Below are 15,728 nucleotides of genomic sequence, written 5' to 3'. Positions count from 1 at the left end.
CTCCAGATAGTTTACTAAAAGAAGTTAGGAGTCATCTTGCTTGCCTACTACCCTCAGAAAATGCCTAAACAACATTGCTATTTTGAGTGACCTATGTTAAGAAGGATATTCATGCGCCTTCGCATGCCTGCCAAAGAAAACTTCCCCAAGCATGCACAAAACAAGAAAGGAAACAGAATTACCCTGGAAAAGACAGTGCATTTGACTCAGAGAGGGCACAAATACAGCAAGAGGTTTATTTTGTGAAATGTCTTTTGTGTTGGAGGTGAGGGGGTGCTGGTGGCAGTGCTGCAGGGCCTGGGAGGAAGAGTGGGGATGGGAACCTCCATGTTCTCCAAGAGGTGCCTGATGTGGCTGTGCCTGCAGTCAGGATGTTCACAGCACCTGCCAGAACTGGCTTGTACTTCCAGCCAAGCGCGTTGCAGGGAAGGATGCCTCCAGATGTTAGTGGCAATTAAAGACATCTGCAGGGTGCAAAGAACGTTCAGTGTGTTAACCAACTTAACTGGTGACCCATGGGCAAACCAGACCTGGCCTAACCCCTTTCCCAGGGCAGAAGAGGAGGACTCTTCTGGGCTGCAAATGCTGATTCTCCCTTGCTTTTTCTCTACCAGCCTGACACAGAAAGTCAAGTCTTGGCATTGGCTGAGGGTTGGGGGCAGGGGGGGGGGCGCTGCTCAGTGAAAACATCTGGGAGAGCAAACTCTGCAGGAAAAAGTAAGTTTTCACAGTCCTTTCCCCTCTGTGTAAGTATGGTGGTGGAGGACCTGCAAGTGGGACGCCTGCTACTGCATATGTGGCACGCCGCTGCTTGTAGAGCAGGCGGGGAGGCAGCGCTTCAGGGCCCGCACCTCCACCTCCCAAAAGCAAGTAAGACCTCTGTGAGCAGACAAAAATAGAAGCAAGCTAAAGAGTTGCAGTGGCTGTCTCAAGATTGAGTTTATGGCTTTGAATCAAAATTTGGTTATTTATTGAAAGGCTGCCTTTATTTAAACTTTTTGAAACGGATACAGATTTTGGAACTGAAGCACATCTAAATATTAAACATATTAATTATCTTCAAGTCTTCTTTGAAAAGTTGTTAAGAGTAAACCACGACTTTATAGGAAAGCAAGTCAAGGCTATGGAAAATATTTTAATGATATTGGCTGAGAAAAACTTTGAAGAGCGCTAAAGGAACTTTCCTATTAAATAGCTAGAGATGCAGATTCATCCTATTACTAGTGCTGTAGGAAATTGCCTGAAATACCAATGCACTTCTGATATTTGTTTCAGAGTTTTACAGTATTTCCATTCAATGGCATATGTGAAGCATACTATTTTCAAATCAAATGAGAACCTAGGAGTCTGCAGTCTCTGGGGTTGGAAGCCAGGATACCATGCGCTCATTGCAAGCCCTACAAGAGCTGATCTGATGGCATCTGTTAAACCCAAAAGTAACACTCAAAAGTTTTAGCAGCCTAAAGCAGCATTAAAGGGACTAGGAACCTAACTCTGAAACCAAGATTCAAAACACTCTCTAGCTAATAACTGCTTGAACTTTCTAGGCTGTCCTCCTGTCTTCCCTCTCTGACTCACTTGATCGGAGACATTGCAGGGCTTTTCCACTTAATTCCTGGCTCCTGCTTTAACCTTATTGGGAACAGATCCTAGTAAAAGCCCTGCATGTGCCTTCTCTGGGGTCCAACTCACATAATGTAGCAACAGTGTCCAGCTTTTCTGTGTTAACCAGGTGGCTCCCAGGATTATTTCTGATTTATTGTTTTTTTTTATTTCAATGGCTACTTAATACAAAATGCACATAGAGTGATAGGAGAAAACCTGCCCTTTCATGGTAGTTCCCTCGTTGCTGGTTTATAGATTCACACTCTTATGATCTGTCTTCCTGTAAGAAATGAATCATTCCTTCTTTTTTTGCAAACTTGCTCACTTTCTTGGAGCTGAGTGGATGACAACTTGTATCACAATAGGAATTGTTTAAAAGGAAGTACATGATGAAGATTTTCTTCATGACAAAAAGGTACACCCCAGAAAGTGCACCAGCTTGCCTGGATGACAGAGTGGTGGTGCTGCAGTAATGTGCTACTGAGTCTGTAGGACTTTGTGTGATCTGAAAGAACTTAAATGCAAAATGTAAAGCTGCTCTATGGGGTAATGAAATCCCTATGCCAGAAATTTTCTGGGAAGAAATCTTCAAGTCTTGTCATAAATCTTTCAGATGAGGAGGGGGTTACTAAACCTTGTCAATTATCCTTCCAGAAGTTGCTTCAATAGGAATCGGGTGGATCGAATCTAGCTGTGTGGAGTTCAGGTTCAGAAAGTGGAAAATCCTCAAAGGATTTAAATGGGAAGTTACAAGTTAGCTCTTTGAAGTCACAGAATGAGAGATATTGATGGAACTAAGGGAAGCATAGGAAGTGGCTCTAGAACATCCTTTTTGAAGCTCTTCCAGAGGAATAGATCCTGTGGGATTCAGAGGGTGCAAAACACAGCATCAGAGTGAGCTATGCCTGTGTGCGGAAAGGAGAACAAGGAGCCGAAAAATCCTTCCTGAGATGTTTTCCTGCAGAGACAGAGGTATACCCTGATGTGATCATACTGCATTCGTATGGCAGACTGCCTTGTGGTTTATACCAAGGGGTACACTCGTGTAACTGGTCTGCAAAGCCATGTGAAATAGTCACGCTCACACTGAGTGTGTGTATGCTGAGCCTAGGTCCCTGGGTAGCCCTTGTTACCTGCTTACCCCACAAAGGATAAGGTGCTGAGGGAGACCTGCATGGAGTTTTTTACGTGACAGCAAGAGGAGGTGCTTTCCTCATTGTTTGTGGTTGTATAAACCATGAAAAGCCAGACTGTGAACGGGACTAAGACAGATCACCCTCAGGGTGCATGTATGTCTCTCGTTGCGTGCATAGGTGTCCTCAAAATGACCATCTCTGCATTGTGGTAATCTGGGTGGCAGCTTTGCATCATTTCTGCAAGTATATTTTGTTCTGTTTTATGCACAAAACCACGGTCCCACGCTCCACAACATTGACCTTGCCAACCACAATGCAGTTGGCAGGGTTAATGTTTTAAAATAAAGGATGCTTCCACGGGAAAATCCTCAAGGGGCAGAGAAAGGAAGATAATTCTTGTGAGCTTCAAATCTATTGTCCATACCAGAAGCCTGAAGGAAATACGAGAGGAGAATAATATCCCATATTCTTTTTTTGGTCTATGAAAATATGGGATATCTGAAAACAAAAGTTCCCTGCAAGAGATGAAAATGAATTACATTCTGTCACCCTGAAATGGTTTGGGGGTGGGTGGGGGGTGGGTGTGTATGAGTATGTGTGTCTGCTTACTTTTAAGTAGAAACTCTCAGAAAAAAAAAAAAAAGCCCTTACACTTTTTTTTTTAATCGGCCTATCTGACTGACATTCTAAAACTGACTTCATTTTTCTCATGGGAAAGGAAAACAGGAACCTTCTCACTTTAGTTAGGTATTTTCCCTCGAAATGAAAACAGCTATTCAAGGGCAGCTTTAGTACGTGGAAACTGGTACAACTCCCTAAAAAAATCCCTAGATATATGTTCAGAAGTTAAGCAGTAAATGTTACTCACTACATTCTCTCCCACTGCAAGGTCAGTTTATTTTCTAGAGAAAGTATACTGTTGGTGTTCATATAATCCACTACATTTTAAGAAGTGTAAAGGATTAATGTATTTGGCTGAAGATCACAAACTGTAATCGATATTCAGATTGACTGATAAAAGGAGTGTTAATTGGTGTTAAAAAGACAGATTACTGACAACAGTCAATAAAGAAGAAGAGAAAAGCACTAGCAGATTTCAGGTCTGATTTTGCAAAGGTATGGGAATACCCTGTGGGGGTTTTCTGCTTGTTTTTTTTTTTTTTTTGGTACACTTTTCGAATGTTAATATTCAGCTGAAGATGGTTTCAGACAGGCTGTGAGGCGACTGCTGTACTCAGCCAAGCAGAATCCATTGAAGAGTTGCTGAGGCAGAACTGAAATTATAGCCTCACTTTAAAAAAATGACAGTATTGTCAGCTAATTACTTGTGACACACAAATAGGATTCTCATTCGAGTTTGTGGGGTTTTTCTTTTTTGTGTGTAAAATTCTAAGCCTTCAAAAGGCAGCTTTTGAACTTGGGTATTCACTGGTTCCTTTATGCTTAGAAATGCAAGAAACGTGCAGAAGAATGGAAACTAAAGATACTTGTAACTACCTGTAACTGCTGCAGTGGGAAATGGGTCAAGTTCCCTCTCGACTAGATGAAGGTATTTGTTTCACATAAATTGATTGTCTAATTTTCTTCATTTTTTTTTAAATAAAGTTATAACCTTTATACTGCATATGCCTGGATGATACTGTCTATTATGTCCTACGTAGCAGTTCAGGAACACTGACATTAGATTTAAAAGTTACAGTAATTAAATGAATGTATCCTGATTATATTGTTGTGTATTCCCTGTTTACTTTATGGAAAGTATATTACAGTTCGCCTTTTACTGATGCCAGAAAGGGTAGTATAAAATCAATTTCTTGTCATTTTGAGCTGCAAATGGTTTTTTAGTAGGATTTATGACTGTTAAGACCACAAATTTTCAACTTGCTGATTCATGTAGGATCCAGCCTATAAGGATCTTAGCCATGTTATTGGCTTTAAAAGCTGTAGCATTTTTGGCTATCTTATTACTACTATACATTTAAGATATTCACTGTGGAGAAGGGTTGCAATACTGATGCCTGTGTATCAGTACATCCTCTATTTAAAAGAAGAGTGAGTACAGAGAAAGGAAAACAGTCTGTTCGGTGAATGTTTCAAATCATTGCACAGATTCCTGGATTGTGTAAATATATTGATGTTTCACAGATTTGTACCTTCAGATCTTCATAAGCAGTATCTCATAAAGGTAGCAATTATTTTAGCAAATGTAGTGAGTGATTTAAGCTTTTAGACTAACTGATTTTTTTTGTGTGTAAATCATCCTCACACAGCTTATGTAGAGGAATTCAAAATATTATGAGTGCACATTGACGTATTAAAGGTGAGCTTGCATTTTAAACCTCCCACAGTGCATTAAGGAAAAGTGAGGTGCATTGTATTGGAGAGGGTCTACAGAAAAAAGAACAGATCCTTTTCTAGCATTGTTTTATTGCTAAAATTAACCCCATCGGGCTTGCTTTAACAATGGCGACAGCTGTATGGTTCATCAAGGGGCTCTTTTTGCACACAAAGATCTGTCCTTAAAAACTGTTGAGAGATGATCAGGGTATGTGCCTGCAGGGGAAGGGCAATGTCAGCTTGATATCCAGTTTGTAAGAAAAAAAAGGATGAAGTATAGGTGAAAAGGATAATGTTAATATATTTACATTAATATGTACATTTGGACTGTGCAGCAAACAACAGAACAGGATACAGCATGATGAAATGTTAAGACACATTTGGATACAAGAGATGGGCACGTGTAATTTGATTTGTTAGCCTGGTACTTTTTGTGATCAAGTTTTGTTTATTTAAGGTAGGTTTAAAATGTCAATCACTGCAACTGAGCCATGAGTGCACGGAAATATCTTTACTCAAATAGTTTGTGTAGATGTTTGAGCCTGAAGAAACTTGCCATGTGTTTTTGTAGCTAAGGAAGTGAGTAATCAGTGAAACTAGTATGGGTGGTATAGGAAAATCGTGCACATGGTCTTGGCACAGCTGTGTGCTTGCTACATTCCATGAGATATTTCATAATGGAAAACCAATTTCTCCACTAGTATAGCATACCTGCATAGCAGGCATACTATGTGAAGTACCCAGTGAAATCACAGGACCTTACAGATTGAGCCAGTAAATCTCAAGTGAACTAGGAGGGCAAAAGAAAGTCCCTGGGTGTTCGCTTAAAAGAGAGAGGAAAATATCCTGTTTAATGTGTTTAAATGTTTGATGTTTAATGTCTTGATGTGTTTATTTCTTAATTGTATTTTTTTTATCAATAAATTTTTACAGGGCCAAAAGTATAAGTGGGCAAGATGATAATTAAGTCAGCAGAACCGTATAGGTAGCTGCAGTAGCAGGAGATTTGGCTTTTTTTTTTTTTTTTTTTTTGGCTTTGTCTAGTTAGCAAGGCTGCAAGACCCTGTGGCTCAAATGATCTTCTGCTGGTCAGATTCCTCCTTCGAACTTGCTTGTTTCACAGGCTTTTCTATTTGTTTTATGTGATTTACACAGAACATTGCGCAGTGAATGATCTGTCCAGAAATAGCAATAAAGAGGTGCTGCCACTCTCTATGGTGTTTCATTGTTAATGTTTTTAATTAAAATATTTACTTTAAATCCATGCACACACAGATAGCATATGTCACAGTTCTGTCTGGATGTCTTCAATAGTTTCTCGAGTTGCCAGTTTCTCAGTATTTTGAAAGACAAAAGGGCTGGCAATGCTGATCTGTGTGTACCTCCGACTGTATTGGAACAATTCACAGCAACTGAGGGTCAGCTCCAGAGCTTCTGTGTGTCGAGCGTATTTGTGCCATATTGCAGCTACATGGATGGGATGATGTGCAAGTTTGTGCATAGGCAGAATACAGAAATTGTCAGAATGGGTAGAAGTAAGAGATATCAAATGTGATATATGTTGTACACGGTAATAAAGAAGGGGCAGTATGAACAACAGAACAAAGCCAAACTTAGTTGTAAATACATTGTTCTTAAAGGTGCAGATCTTAAAGCCATTCTTTCATTTAGCTGTACTGTTCTTAAAGTAAAAGAAGCTTTAAACTGTGAGCCTAAGGAAATCCTTTTAACATACAGCAATTTTCAGTTAAAGTCAAGTTTGAAATAAATGAAATGCTGAAAACATAGAAAGACCAATCAAAGGTGCTTTGAACAAGTTTAACTCTTCAGAGTCCAGAGAATTTGTGTCTTTCATGGGAATGTGTAGAGAGCTTTATAAAGTAATTACTCCAATGACATTTTAGCTTCAAAAATTTTAGTGGCTTGAGCAGAAGAGCTACCTTTTGGCGTCATTTGACCAGGTTCTGTGTTCATAGTTCAGCTACTGGACTGCAAGTGGGCATCTGGAACTATATGAAAGCTCTTAAGGCTTAGGATGTGTCAAGGACTAACCTGCCAATTTAATGCCACTAATGATATGCAAATTCTGCTCTGTTTCTTTATTTCTTTGTAAATTCAGTATCTTAGACTGTAAGCACCACCTCAGGGAAAGCTATAATTGAACTGCTTACTGGTTGTGTGCACACTGGGAAGGAGAATTTATGATAACAATCTGGTGTGGATAGAGTGGTGTGCAACTGTGTACTCATTCAACAAAGGATTAGACACATCTGCAAGGAACCTATTACAGAAAAGTAATTGAAAGGGTCACCTCTGCATCAGGAAGAAAAAAAATAATCAGGGCTACTCATTTAAGTGAAGGATAATCTGTTCGTTGTATCAGTCATGGTTTTTCTTGAGATGTGGAAAAAACCACAGAAGCAGCAGGTCTGCACCTAGAGGAATCTCAGTGACATCAACGAATTTTTAAACAGCTTTCAGGCTTTTCCACCCATGTTATAACCTGGCTCAGCTCTTAGTGATTGGAACAAGCTGAAAAGAAATGCATTCAGGTAGTGTTGCTGTTGCTGTTGCTGTTGTTGTTGTTGTTATTATTATTATTATTATTATCATCTGATTTTTACCACTTCCCTTGTTATGATCTCTATTTTTTATTTATTTGTTTTGGCTGCATGGATACCTTTGTACTAAAATGGGGGTACCTATTGTGTGCATCACATTTATGCTTTCTTCTCTTGGGACCTGCGTTAAAGGGGGATCTTCAAGCAGAAATCTCCTTCGTGCCATGGGGAACGACCTTTTTGCTTCTTTTTGCAGCTTCCCAGCACCCTCTTCCAGGCTCCTGTCCGCCCTGTCAGCCTCTGATCAGTACCACCAAGGCAGGATGAAGTCCAGGCAGGCTGGTGGGCCTCTTGCAAGGAGTGCAGAAGTTCTCGTGCAAGAGAGAACTTGCAATGGTTTAAGGGTATGTTGCCATGTACGGTCTGTATAGTCTCCTAGACAGGGAATGTTTCCAGTTGGAAAGAGTCTCTGGTGCCATTGTCAGCAGAGCTCTGCTGAGACAACAGAAAGTGATGGGCAGGGAGGAAGATGTGAGGCTCGGGGACTCCCATATACCAGTTGCTCCAGGTGGAGGACCAGAGGCCAGCAGTGTAGAAACCCATATTGCTGTGGCCAATGTGCTTCCAAGCCTAATTACTTGTGTCTATAGTTACACCCAATTAATGTCTTTAGCTAGTTACCTTCTCCTTTCAAGTACCCATGTGCTTGCATCAGTGGGAATGGTTAAACACCGTTTTGCCACAAAGGAAATGGTTAATGATCTCATTTAAGTTTTAGCTTGCAAAAGAAGTGGTCCAAAGAGGGCAAAGGATATGATTATGCCATGCATTGTGCCTTTCTGTAGAGACAAAGTTCCTGCCCCCAAAATCATGCAATCATTCAGTGTAATGAGCACACTCAGAAGGCTGTCTGGAAGTCCGAAGCCTCGGAAATATATTCCTTTCAGCTTTGCAATGTAGTCTTAGTATTTTACTGCATATAATCTATAGCATAAAAATTAGGATTCTGAGTGTGAAAAGCTGCTAATTGTAAAATAATCAGCCATCGCACCTGTTTCTAAAATCGGTCAATAGTGCTCAGTGATTTTAAAATCAATATCTAACTCTTCTCTGTATTATTGCACTGAAGTGCCTACTTTGATCCCAACAGCAAAATAATGAACTGCATTTGCTTATCACCAAGTCACTAATTATACATATCTTTTTTAAACAAAGTTTCTTCAAAACTGGAAAGATATCGTGTACAGTATCCTTTGTCTGTTCTAAGTCTGACATTTAAAACCAGCATATCAAAAGCTGATCTTTCCTGACAGTCACAGATTTTCCGTCTTCTGCATTTTTTCCCACAGTTGCTAACTGTATTCGGATAATGCCTAGAAAAATGACAGGAAAGTCTTTCCTGAAACACTCTGATCTGTGAGAGCAAGCATAGTTGCTGTATTGTGTGATTGCAGTTTTAGGAAAGACTGTTAAGTGTGTATGATATGTGTATAGCTGAGGGCATATGCTTAAATAACGCTAAAAACCAGAACATAATGTGTGTGCTGAAGCACTTTCTGAAGCCAGAATACCAGAGGTCTTTTAGAAGAGGGCACAACTACCTTTGGCCTTCACTGTAGCATCACTGCCACAGTGATACACTCTTCCTCAGTCTACGTGTTTCTTCTTTTTTATAACAAGTTTCTTTATTGCCAGAATACATTTCTTTCACCGGGTATCACCCCCCCCAAAAAAAAAGTCTGTCAGCTTTATTAAACCGATTTTTCTTAAGGTTTTAGCTCTTTCTATTAGACAGTTCTCTGTCTCAGCACTTTTTATCAGCTGGTAGCTGAGACAATCTTTCAGAAGACTGGAAAGTAACATTTTTGATCTTTCTATCCTTTCCATCATAAATTAAATCAGGCAATAATAGCCATGCAGTTCCAATATTTTTTTTTTTTTTTGCTTTAATACTTTCTCTATTTTGTTTAAGGTACAGTTTTTAGAATAATCCTGGCAATATTCCAATATGACTCCACTTTCTTAATCCACTTCTACCTATTAACTGTTGTTACTGAGGCATGCTTATAAATCATTACTGAACCTAGACCAGAGATGGTGTGATTATAATCATGTGAAAGTTTCACCTATGCATGCTATATACTGCGTTCTGTTCTTCTATTTAATTTCTTTCCTCTTACCATGGACACAATCTGTTTAGCTGAGAGAGTGTTGTCCTTCAACCAGTTTTGAAGCCTTTCGTTTCCTGAGGACACTTTACAGGTAATTTGAGAGGTGCCAATCACCAGGCCTGAGCTGTGGCATGCAGCAGTGCTTCCCTTTCGCTGGAAGGAAAATCCAGTGTGCATGGAAGGAGGAAGCAATGGCAGGCAGACACCCAGATAGACTGTCAAGGAAACAGACATGCCAGGCAGGTGGTAGCACCACATATGCTCTGCTGTCTAGAAACAGCCAAGTTCAGTCCCAAATCCTGCTGATTCTCTTGATGTGGCAGAGCTGGTGACATAAAAAACATTTTCTTGCTAACTGTGTTTGCAAGCCTGATTCTGGTTTTAAGTAAGAAAAGAAAACACTTGCCCTTGAGCTAGATTACTACTTGTCTTACTTCAACCTGCCTTCCTAAATCTTCTTTCATTTCAAACACAAACTATTTATGCCTTTCTTTCATAAACGCTGCAGTGTTACAGGCACTGAATGGTTGCTGCCTTCCATCATGGACACACACACATTTTGTTGACCTGCAGTGGATCCTGGTCCCTCTCAACTCAAAATATTTTTGGTCATGGTGTATAAAACCATAACTACATTTTTTTTCCAACCTTCTCTCCCCCAGCTTAGAGTGGTATCAGCTGCAGTTCGTTTGTCCTGCAGCAAGGCATGCAATTTGCCATTTCTGTGGGCTACCCACTGGAGCAGTGTGATTAAACCCCTCTTTTTCCTCCTTGCAAGAAAGAAATGTTCTACCTCAGTCCAAATTATGTGGTAGGTAGGGAGAGGTTACTGCCAGCTCAGGGCCCAGTGACATTTAATATCGATGGCTGGATTCTGTGTTGCCAGCAGAATGGTACGGGATTTCTAACAGGTCTCTCATATGAGACACTGAGGCAGGCAGACCTGCTGTTAAGTTCTTTTCTATCTCATTTCTCTTCATTAGGAGGAAGTTGTACCGAAGTAAACAAACAACAGGGCTATTCACAGTTAACATTACTTCCTCCTTGCCCTACAGATAGCAAAGTGCATCTAAATGGCTTCTACTCTGACCTCAGAAAACTGATGATGAAAAGAAGGCGACTGTGGAATTATTCATTTCTGCTTCCCTGGACGATGGATGGAGAGATATTCACTGCCACTTTGGTGCCATCTGGGAACATAGCACCAAATTCTAGCATGACCCTGGAACAGAAAACAACGTTTGCCTTTGTGATTTTATTATTTATTTTCTTGGGAATCCTCATTGTTCGCTGCTTCCGAATTCTTCTCAACCCCTACCGGAGTATGCCAACCTCAACCTGGGCTGATGGGCTTGATGGACTGGAGAAGGGCCAGTTTGACTATGCCCTTGCTTAGAGACTGAGAGTCATGAAAGCTTATTTAGCACTCTGATAAAGACAGAAAAATCCTGGAATGTCTCTTTATTTTGTTTCTGGTTTACATTTTTTCAAATGTTGTAGGAGTTGCAACATACAAATACGCACACAATGAATTTAATTTTAATTAAATACCAAACCAAGTGGAATTTTTGAAAATAGATCAGTGAATCTCCTCATTGGGAAAAAATTAAAGGTTTTATCAGCAGAACTTTTCTTCAGAATGCATTGAAACAGTATGTAGTTTATGCAATCATAACTACCTAAGAGACACTAGAGTGCATCTTCTCTCATGTAGCCTTTTTATCATTAACAAGAGTGTGTGGAGGAAGGTGTCTTACAAATGAGGTAAGAATGTGTTTTTATGATCTGGATGTAGTACATTAGCTTTTCAAGCCCCACAAGACTCTTCTTACTCAATCTCCCATGCTCTGAAGACAAGTGAGGAAGTTTCCCGTGCCATAACGTAAGATTGAAAGAGCTAGAAATCTTGAGGAGAAAAAAAATCCTCCATATTTTCCTGGGTATTAAATAAGATGCTCTTTCTTAGCATTAAGCAGAGATTAAGCTACTTAATACTAACAAGTCACTGAATGTAATCGTTGTTGTGAATAAGATATGTAATGATTTTGGCCTACCTTTGTCTTTTTATGCCAAAACTGTTTTCTCTTAAGATAGATTTTTCCATTGTTCTTTGAATAGCTTATACAAACAAATTTCAGTCTTGCATGTATTTCAAACTCTGCATTTCCAGCACTCAGTCTGTTTATTTGGTGTGTTGGCAACACTGCATTGTTTTGGTTTCCTAATTAGGAGACTGAAACATTGGTGCTAAGAATCAATAAATAACCACCACTCTCTTTACCTATAAACGTCTTTGAATGCATTTGTCTCATGAAAACCCATTCCTAGAAGTCAATGTAAACAAAAACCTATCTGCATGACTGATCAGGGAAAGAAAGATTTAAAAGATTGCATAAAATTTAGTAGAACTAGTCAGAGTCCAAGTGAATGTTTGCAAGCATTGTTTAGCAGCATTGAAACACTATAGTGGTAACAACATTTGATGTACTGCCAGGAGGGAAAAGGCCATGCTCCTGAACACCAGAAGCATCTTGAAAAGGTCCTAGTGCTGCCGGGCTTGTTAAACATTTCATGGAGTGGGGAAGGGAAGGCGCATGCTGCCTGCTTTCAGAAAAAGCTTTAGATTTAGGTATTTTACTCGTACCGTAATAACAACAAGCAGTTAGGAAGTTTTCCTTTGTGCTTTGGCTTGCAGCCTGTAAATGGAGACACAAAGCCAGCCCCGTAGCTGGTACAGCTGGGGCTGTGCTGACTCATCCGAGCTGAGGCTCTGACTCTCGCCATGGCACTTAGAGCTATTTATTTTCCTTTTCTTCCTGTTCTGTCCGTTGGTTAAAGGTTGCAGCTATTTGTAGCACCAGCAGTGGAAGGAGGGGTGGCTCTCCACGCTGGCTACCACAGTTCACAGGAGGGTAACCAGACCCCCAAACGCAGCTCCCTGACAAGTTCACAGAAAGAAGCTGGACTGTGATCTGTTGCTGCTGAAATACGAGCACAGCCTGTTGCAGGGCTGGTAACCTTCAAGATGGAGTGGGCAGAAGGGGACAGGAGTGCAGCTATGTTCTCCAGAAGCCATGAAGTGCTGGCTTTAGCTACATACCTATCGGTTCCAGGGCGCCTAGATCAAAGCAAGCTCAAACTTTCAGATCATTTCCCAAAGGTAACAACAGTGTGGTATGCAAGAAATGTTCCTGTTGTTGGACCATTGCTGCCTAAAGCAACCTGTCATCAGTACTTATGAAGCAACAGCGCTCTCCCTCTGGCCTGGGATTTCTCTCCTACATCAGGGTCTGTTTGTTTGAAGACTCTGTACATTTTATTTGCTTTTAAAAGAAAAAGACTTTTCCTCATAATCACACCTAAGGAGCGAGGTGATGACTCTGATCAAGGGAATATAGCACAGCGTTCAAGGCAATTTGATTCTTGTGTGGAGTTTGGAAGTTGCTAACTACGGACTATTTTGGAGACTTGGCCGGCCAGCATCTCTGGTATGTTTGGAAGCACTCCGAGGAGATATTTTCGTAAACCACTCGGATAAGTCAGTCTGTTAAGGGGAATTTAATACTGCTGGGCAGTCACTTTAAGTCTGCCTATCTGTGGATATTGCTAAATTGACTATAGCAGAGACAGGGAGTTCACACCACCTCCCCCGCTATGGTAGTGACTTTTTACTTCACACTCTCAAAGTCTAACAGAAGTTTTCTGAAGGCATGCTGATGATTCAGTCCCGTGATAACTCACTTTTCCTTTGCCTGAAGAAACTAGACGAGACTTTGAATGGAAAGAGTACTATGCCAGTCCACAAAGTAGCCTCTGGCACATTGCTATGCCTCGCAAGAATATGTATTCACTGTGGAATGACCCGAAATGTTAATGAGACTGGGATGGGAGGGTTTGTGTGCTAATGCAGGTGTGCTCAGGCAGCTCTGCATCTCTGCATCACTCTGCTATAGACTTTATTACATCAGTTTCTGTAGAAAATCCTGTGCAATCTTTAAAAACACTTTTTAGAATGAGCATTTCTTGTTATAATTTAAGCAAATATATTCTTCCATACTGTGGAAAAAGAAGAAATGTATAATTTTTTAATAAATACAACATTTATGTTTGTTCAATCTAACTACAAGGAGTTTAAGTCAAAGAGCTACTGGGAAGACATAAAGCTAAATAAGGACAGAGATAAAACTCTTTATTGGTAGACAGCTGGTTTACTCCGATGAGGATTTCAAGACTTTAATCCCTGAAAAGAAAGCACTTGCCTAACAGGGTGGAGATGAAATGGGAGCATTCTCAGCGATGTCTGGAGTCCATGTGTGTGAGAACACCCTGATGCTGCTTCTACTCTGTAGTCGGAGGTTTGGGTGCAGCTTGTGTGGATATGAACTAACTTTAAAGTAGCTCAGGTGTCAGGAATGATACAGAAATCCACAGCTCTATGCACTCTGCAGGAGCCATGCAGGGGTTACTGCTGTGTGTGTGTGTAAGTGTGTTGGACCTGCAGTGAAATGTGTTTGCCATTGCTGTGCAACTAGCAGGGTCTGAGCTCTCTTTCAAAGGTAGGTGATGATGGGATCCAGCAGTTCAGCTGTGCTAACCGCAAGAGAAAAAGAACCCATCAACTGACTGATGCAGGCAAACTTCTTCTCCCTCACCAGAGATAGGGTTTATAGAATTGAATGGACTTTAAAGAAAAGTTTTCAAGAAGAGAATTTTGTGCAAATAAGAGGAAATATGCATAAAACCTATCAACCTATCTTATTTTTGATTTTTGTTCTGCCTGCTATGTACTCTGAGCAAATGTGTAACACTTGATTTTGACAAAGCAGTTTGCGAAGCATAGCTTAGTCAGCTTTTACCACATATGCCCCCAGAAGAAGGCCTGGAGGCACCTGACATGCAGCTGTGTGGCCCTGTGGGTCTAATGGGATTGATACACAGGGGTTTTGCAGAATTGGAGCTCTATGCAGAGAAATTATAACTACACATACGATATGTGGTCTCATGGGACACTTTCAAAAAGTCTACCTTAGGAGTTTCAACCTCTGTTCTGATCTGTAGACTATTTGGTAGGAATTTACACTCAATTTTGTGCAGAGATCAACAAACTTACCCATGTCAATGACCACAAAGAAGCAGCCTGCAGACTTCCAAGAACTGCAGGAAAGAAGTCAAAAACCTACGATCTTACAGCATGGCTGGGTCTTTGGCCATGATCCGAATTTTCTCCGACACAAAATCTAGGTTTTTTTTTCATCCTACTTTATTGAAACATGTCTAGTCTGTAAAATGCAGTGGGTGTCTATTCATACAGATGTAGTTTGCATACGAATAAAGCTATTGGTTTCCTGCATTTCAAATGCTGTTTTCAGTGCTTCTGGAGTTCTGCAGCAAAGTTTTGGACTTTTTTTTAATATATAGATTCGGCATAATTTCTGCAGCATTGATATGTGAGGCTGCCATGGCTCCTGTTCTTCTGTCAGCGTCACCGTAAAAGCAGCTGACGCAATTTATCTTTCTTTTTTCCCCTCTTGGCACACTAACTAATCAAACCCCATCATGCCCTCAGACATCTGCATCATTATCTTCATGGTCAAGAAGGCGCAGTGAGGAGTGAAAGGGCTTTTTCAAGGCAGAGACAAAGACTTACTATCAGTGCTAAGGCAGGATCTGTGAAGTATAGGCTTCCGTTCCATATTGAAGTCACTGTGTGTTAGTCAACAGGGTAGTAGAAAATGCATCCTTCGCTTCTGACATAACTGTAAAATATATTAAGTCCTAACACACTTCCTTCTGCTTTGTATGAGCTCTGTTTTTTTTACTGTGGGAGAACCAATGGTGTGGCAGCTCTACCCAACCTGTTGTTTAGACCAGTGTGACATCTCCAAGGGAACTGGGGGATTTGTTATGGTCCTGTTGTC

General features: G+C 40.6%; 1 protein-coding gene across 1 annotated transcript; it reads left to right on the top strand.

Moving 5' to 3' along the window:
- Positions 1-10,963: 10,963 nt before the first annotated feature.
- Positions 10,964-11,206, top strand: CTXN3 (cortexin 3). The gene has a single exon (XM_009982440.2). The coding sequence runs from the start codon at positions 10,964-10,966 to the stop codon at positions 11,204-11,206; it is 243 nt and encodes an 80-aa protein (XP_009980742.2).
- Positions 11,207-15,728: the final 4,522 nt, after the last annotated feature.

This window comes from Tauraco erythrolophus, chromosome Z, assembly GCF_009769465.1.
Source record: "Tauraco erythrolophus isolate bTauEry1 chromosome Z, bTauEry1.pri, whole genome shotgun sequence".
NCBI lineage: Eukaryota > Metazoa > Chordata > Aves > Musophagiformes > Musophagidae > Tauraco > Tauraco erythrolophus.
Note: the sequence above shows the minus strand (reverse complement) of the source record. Positions and strands in the feature narration are given on the sequence as shown.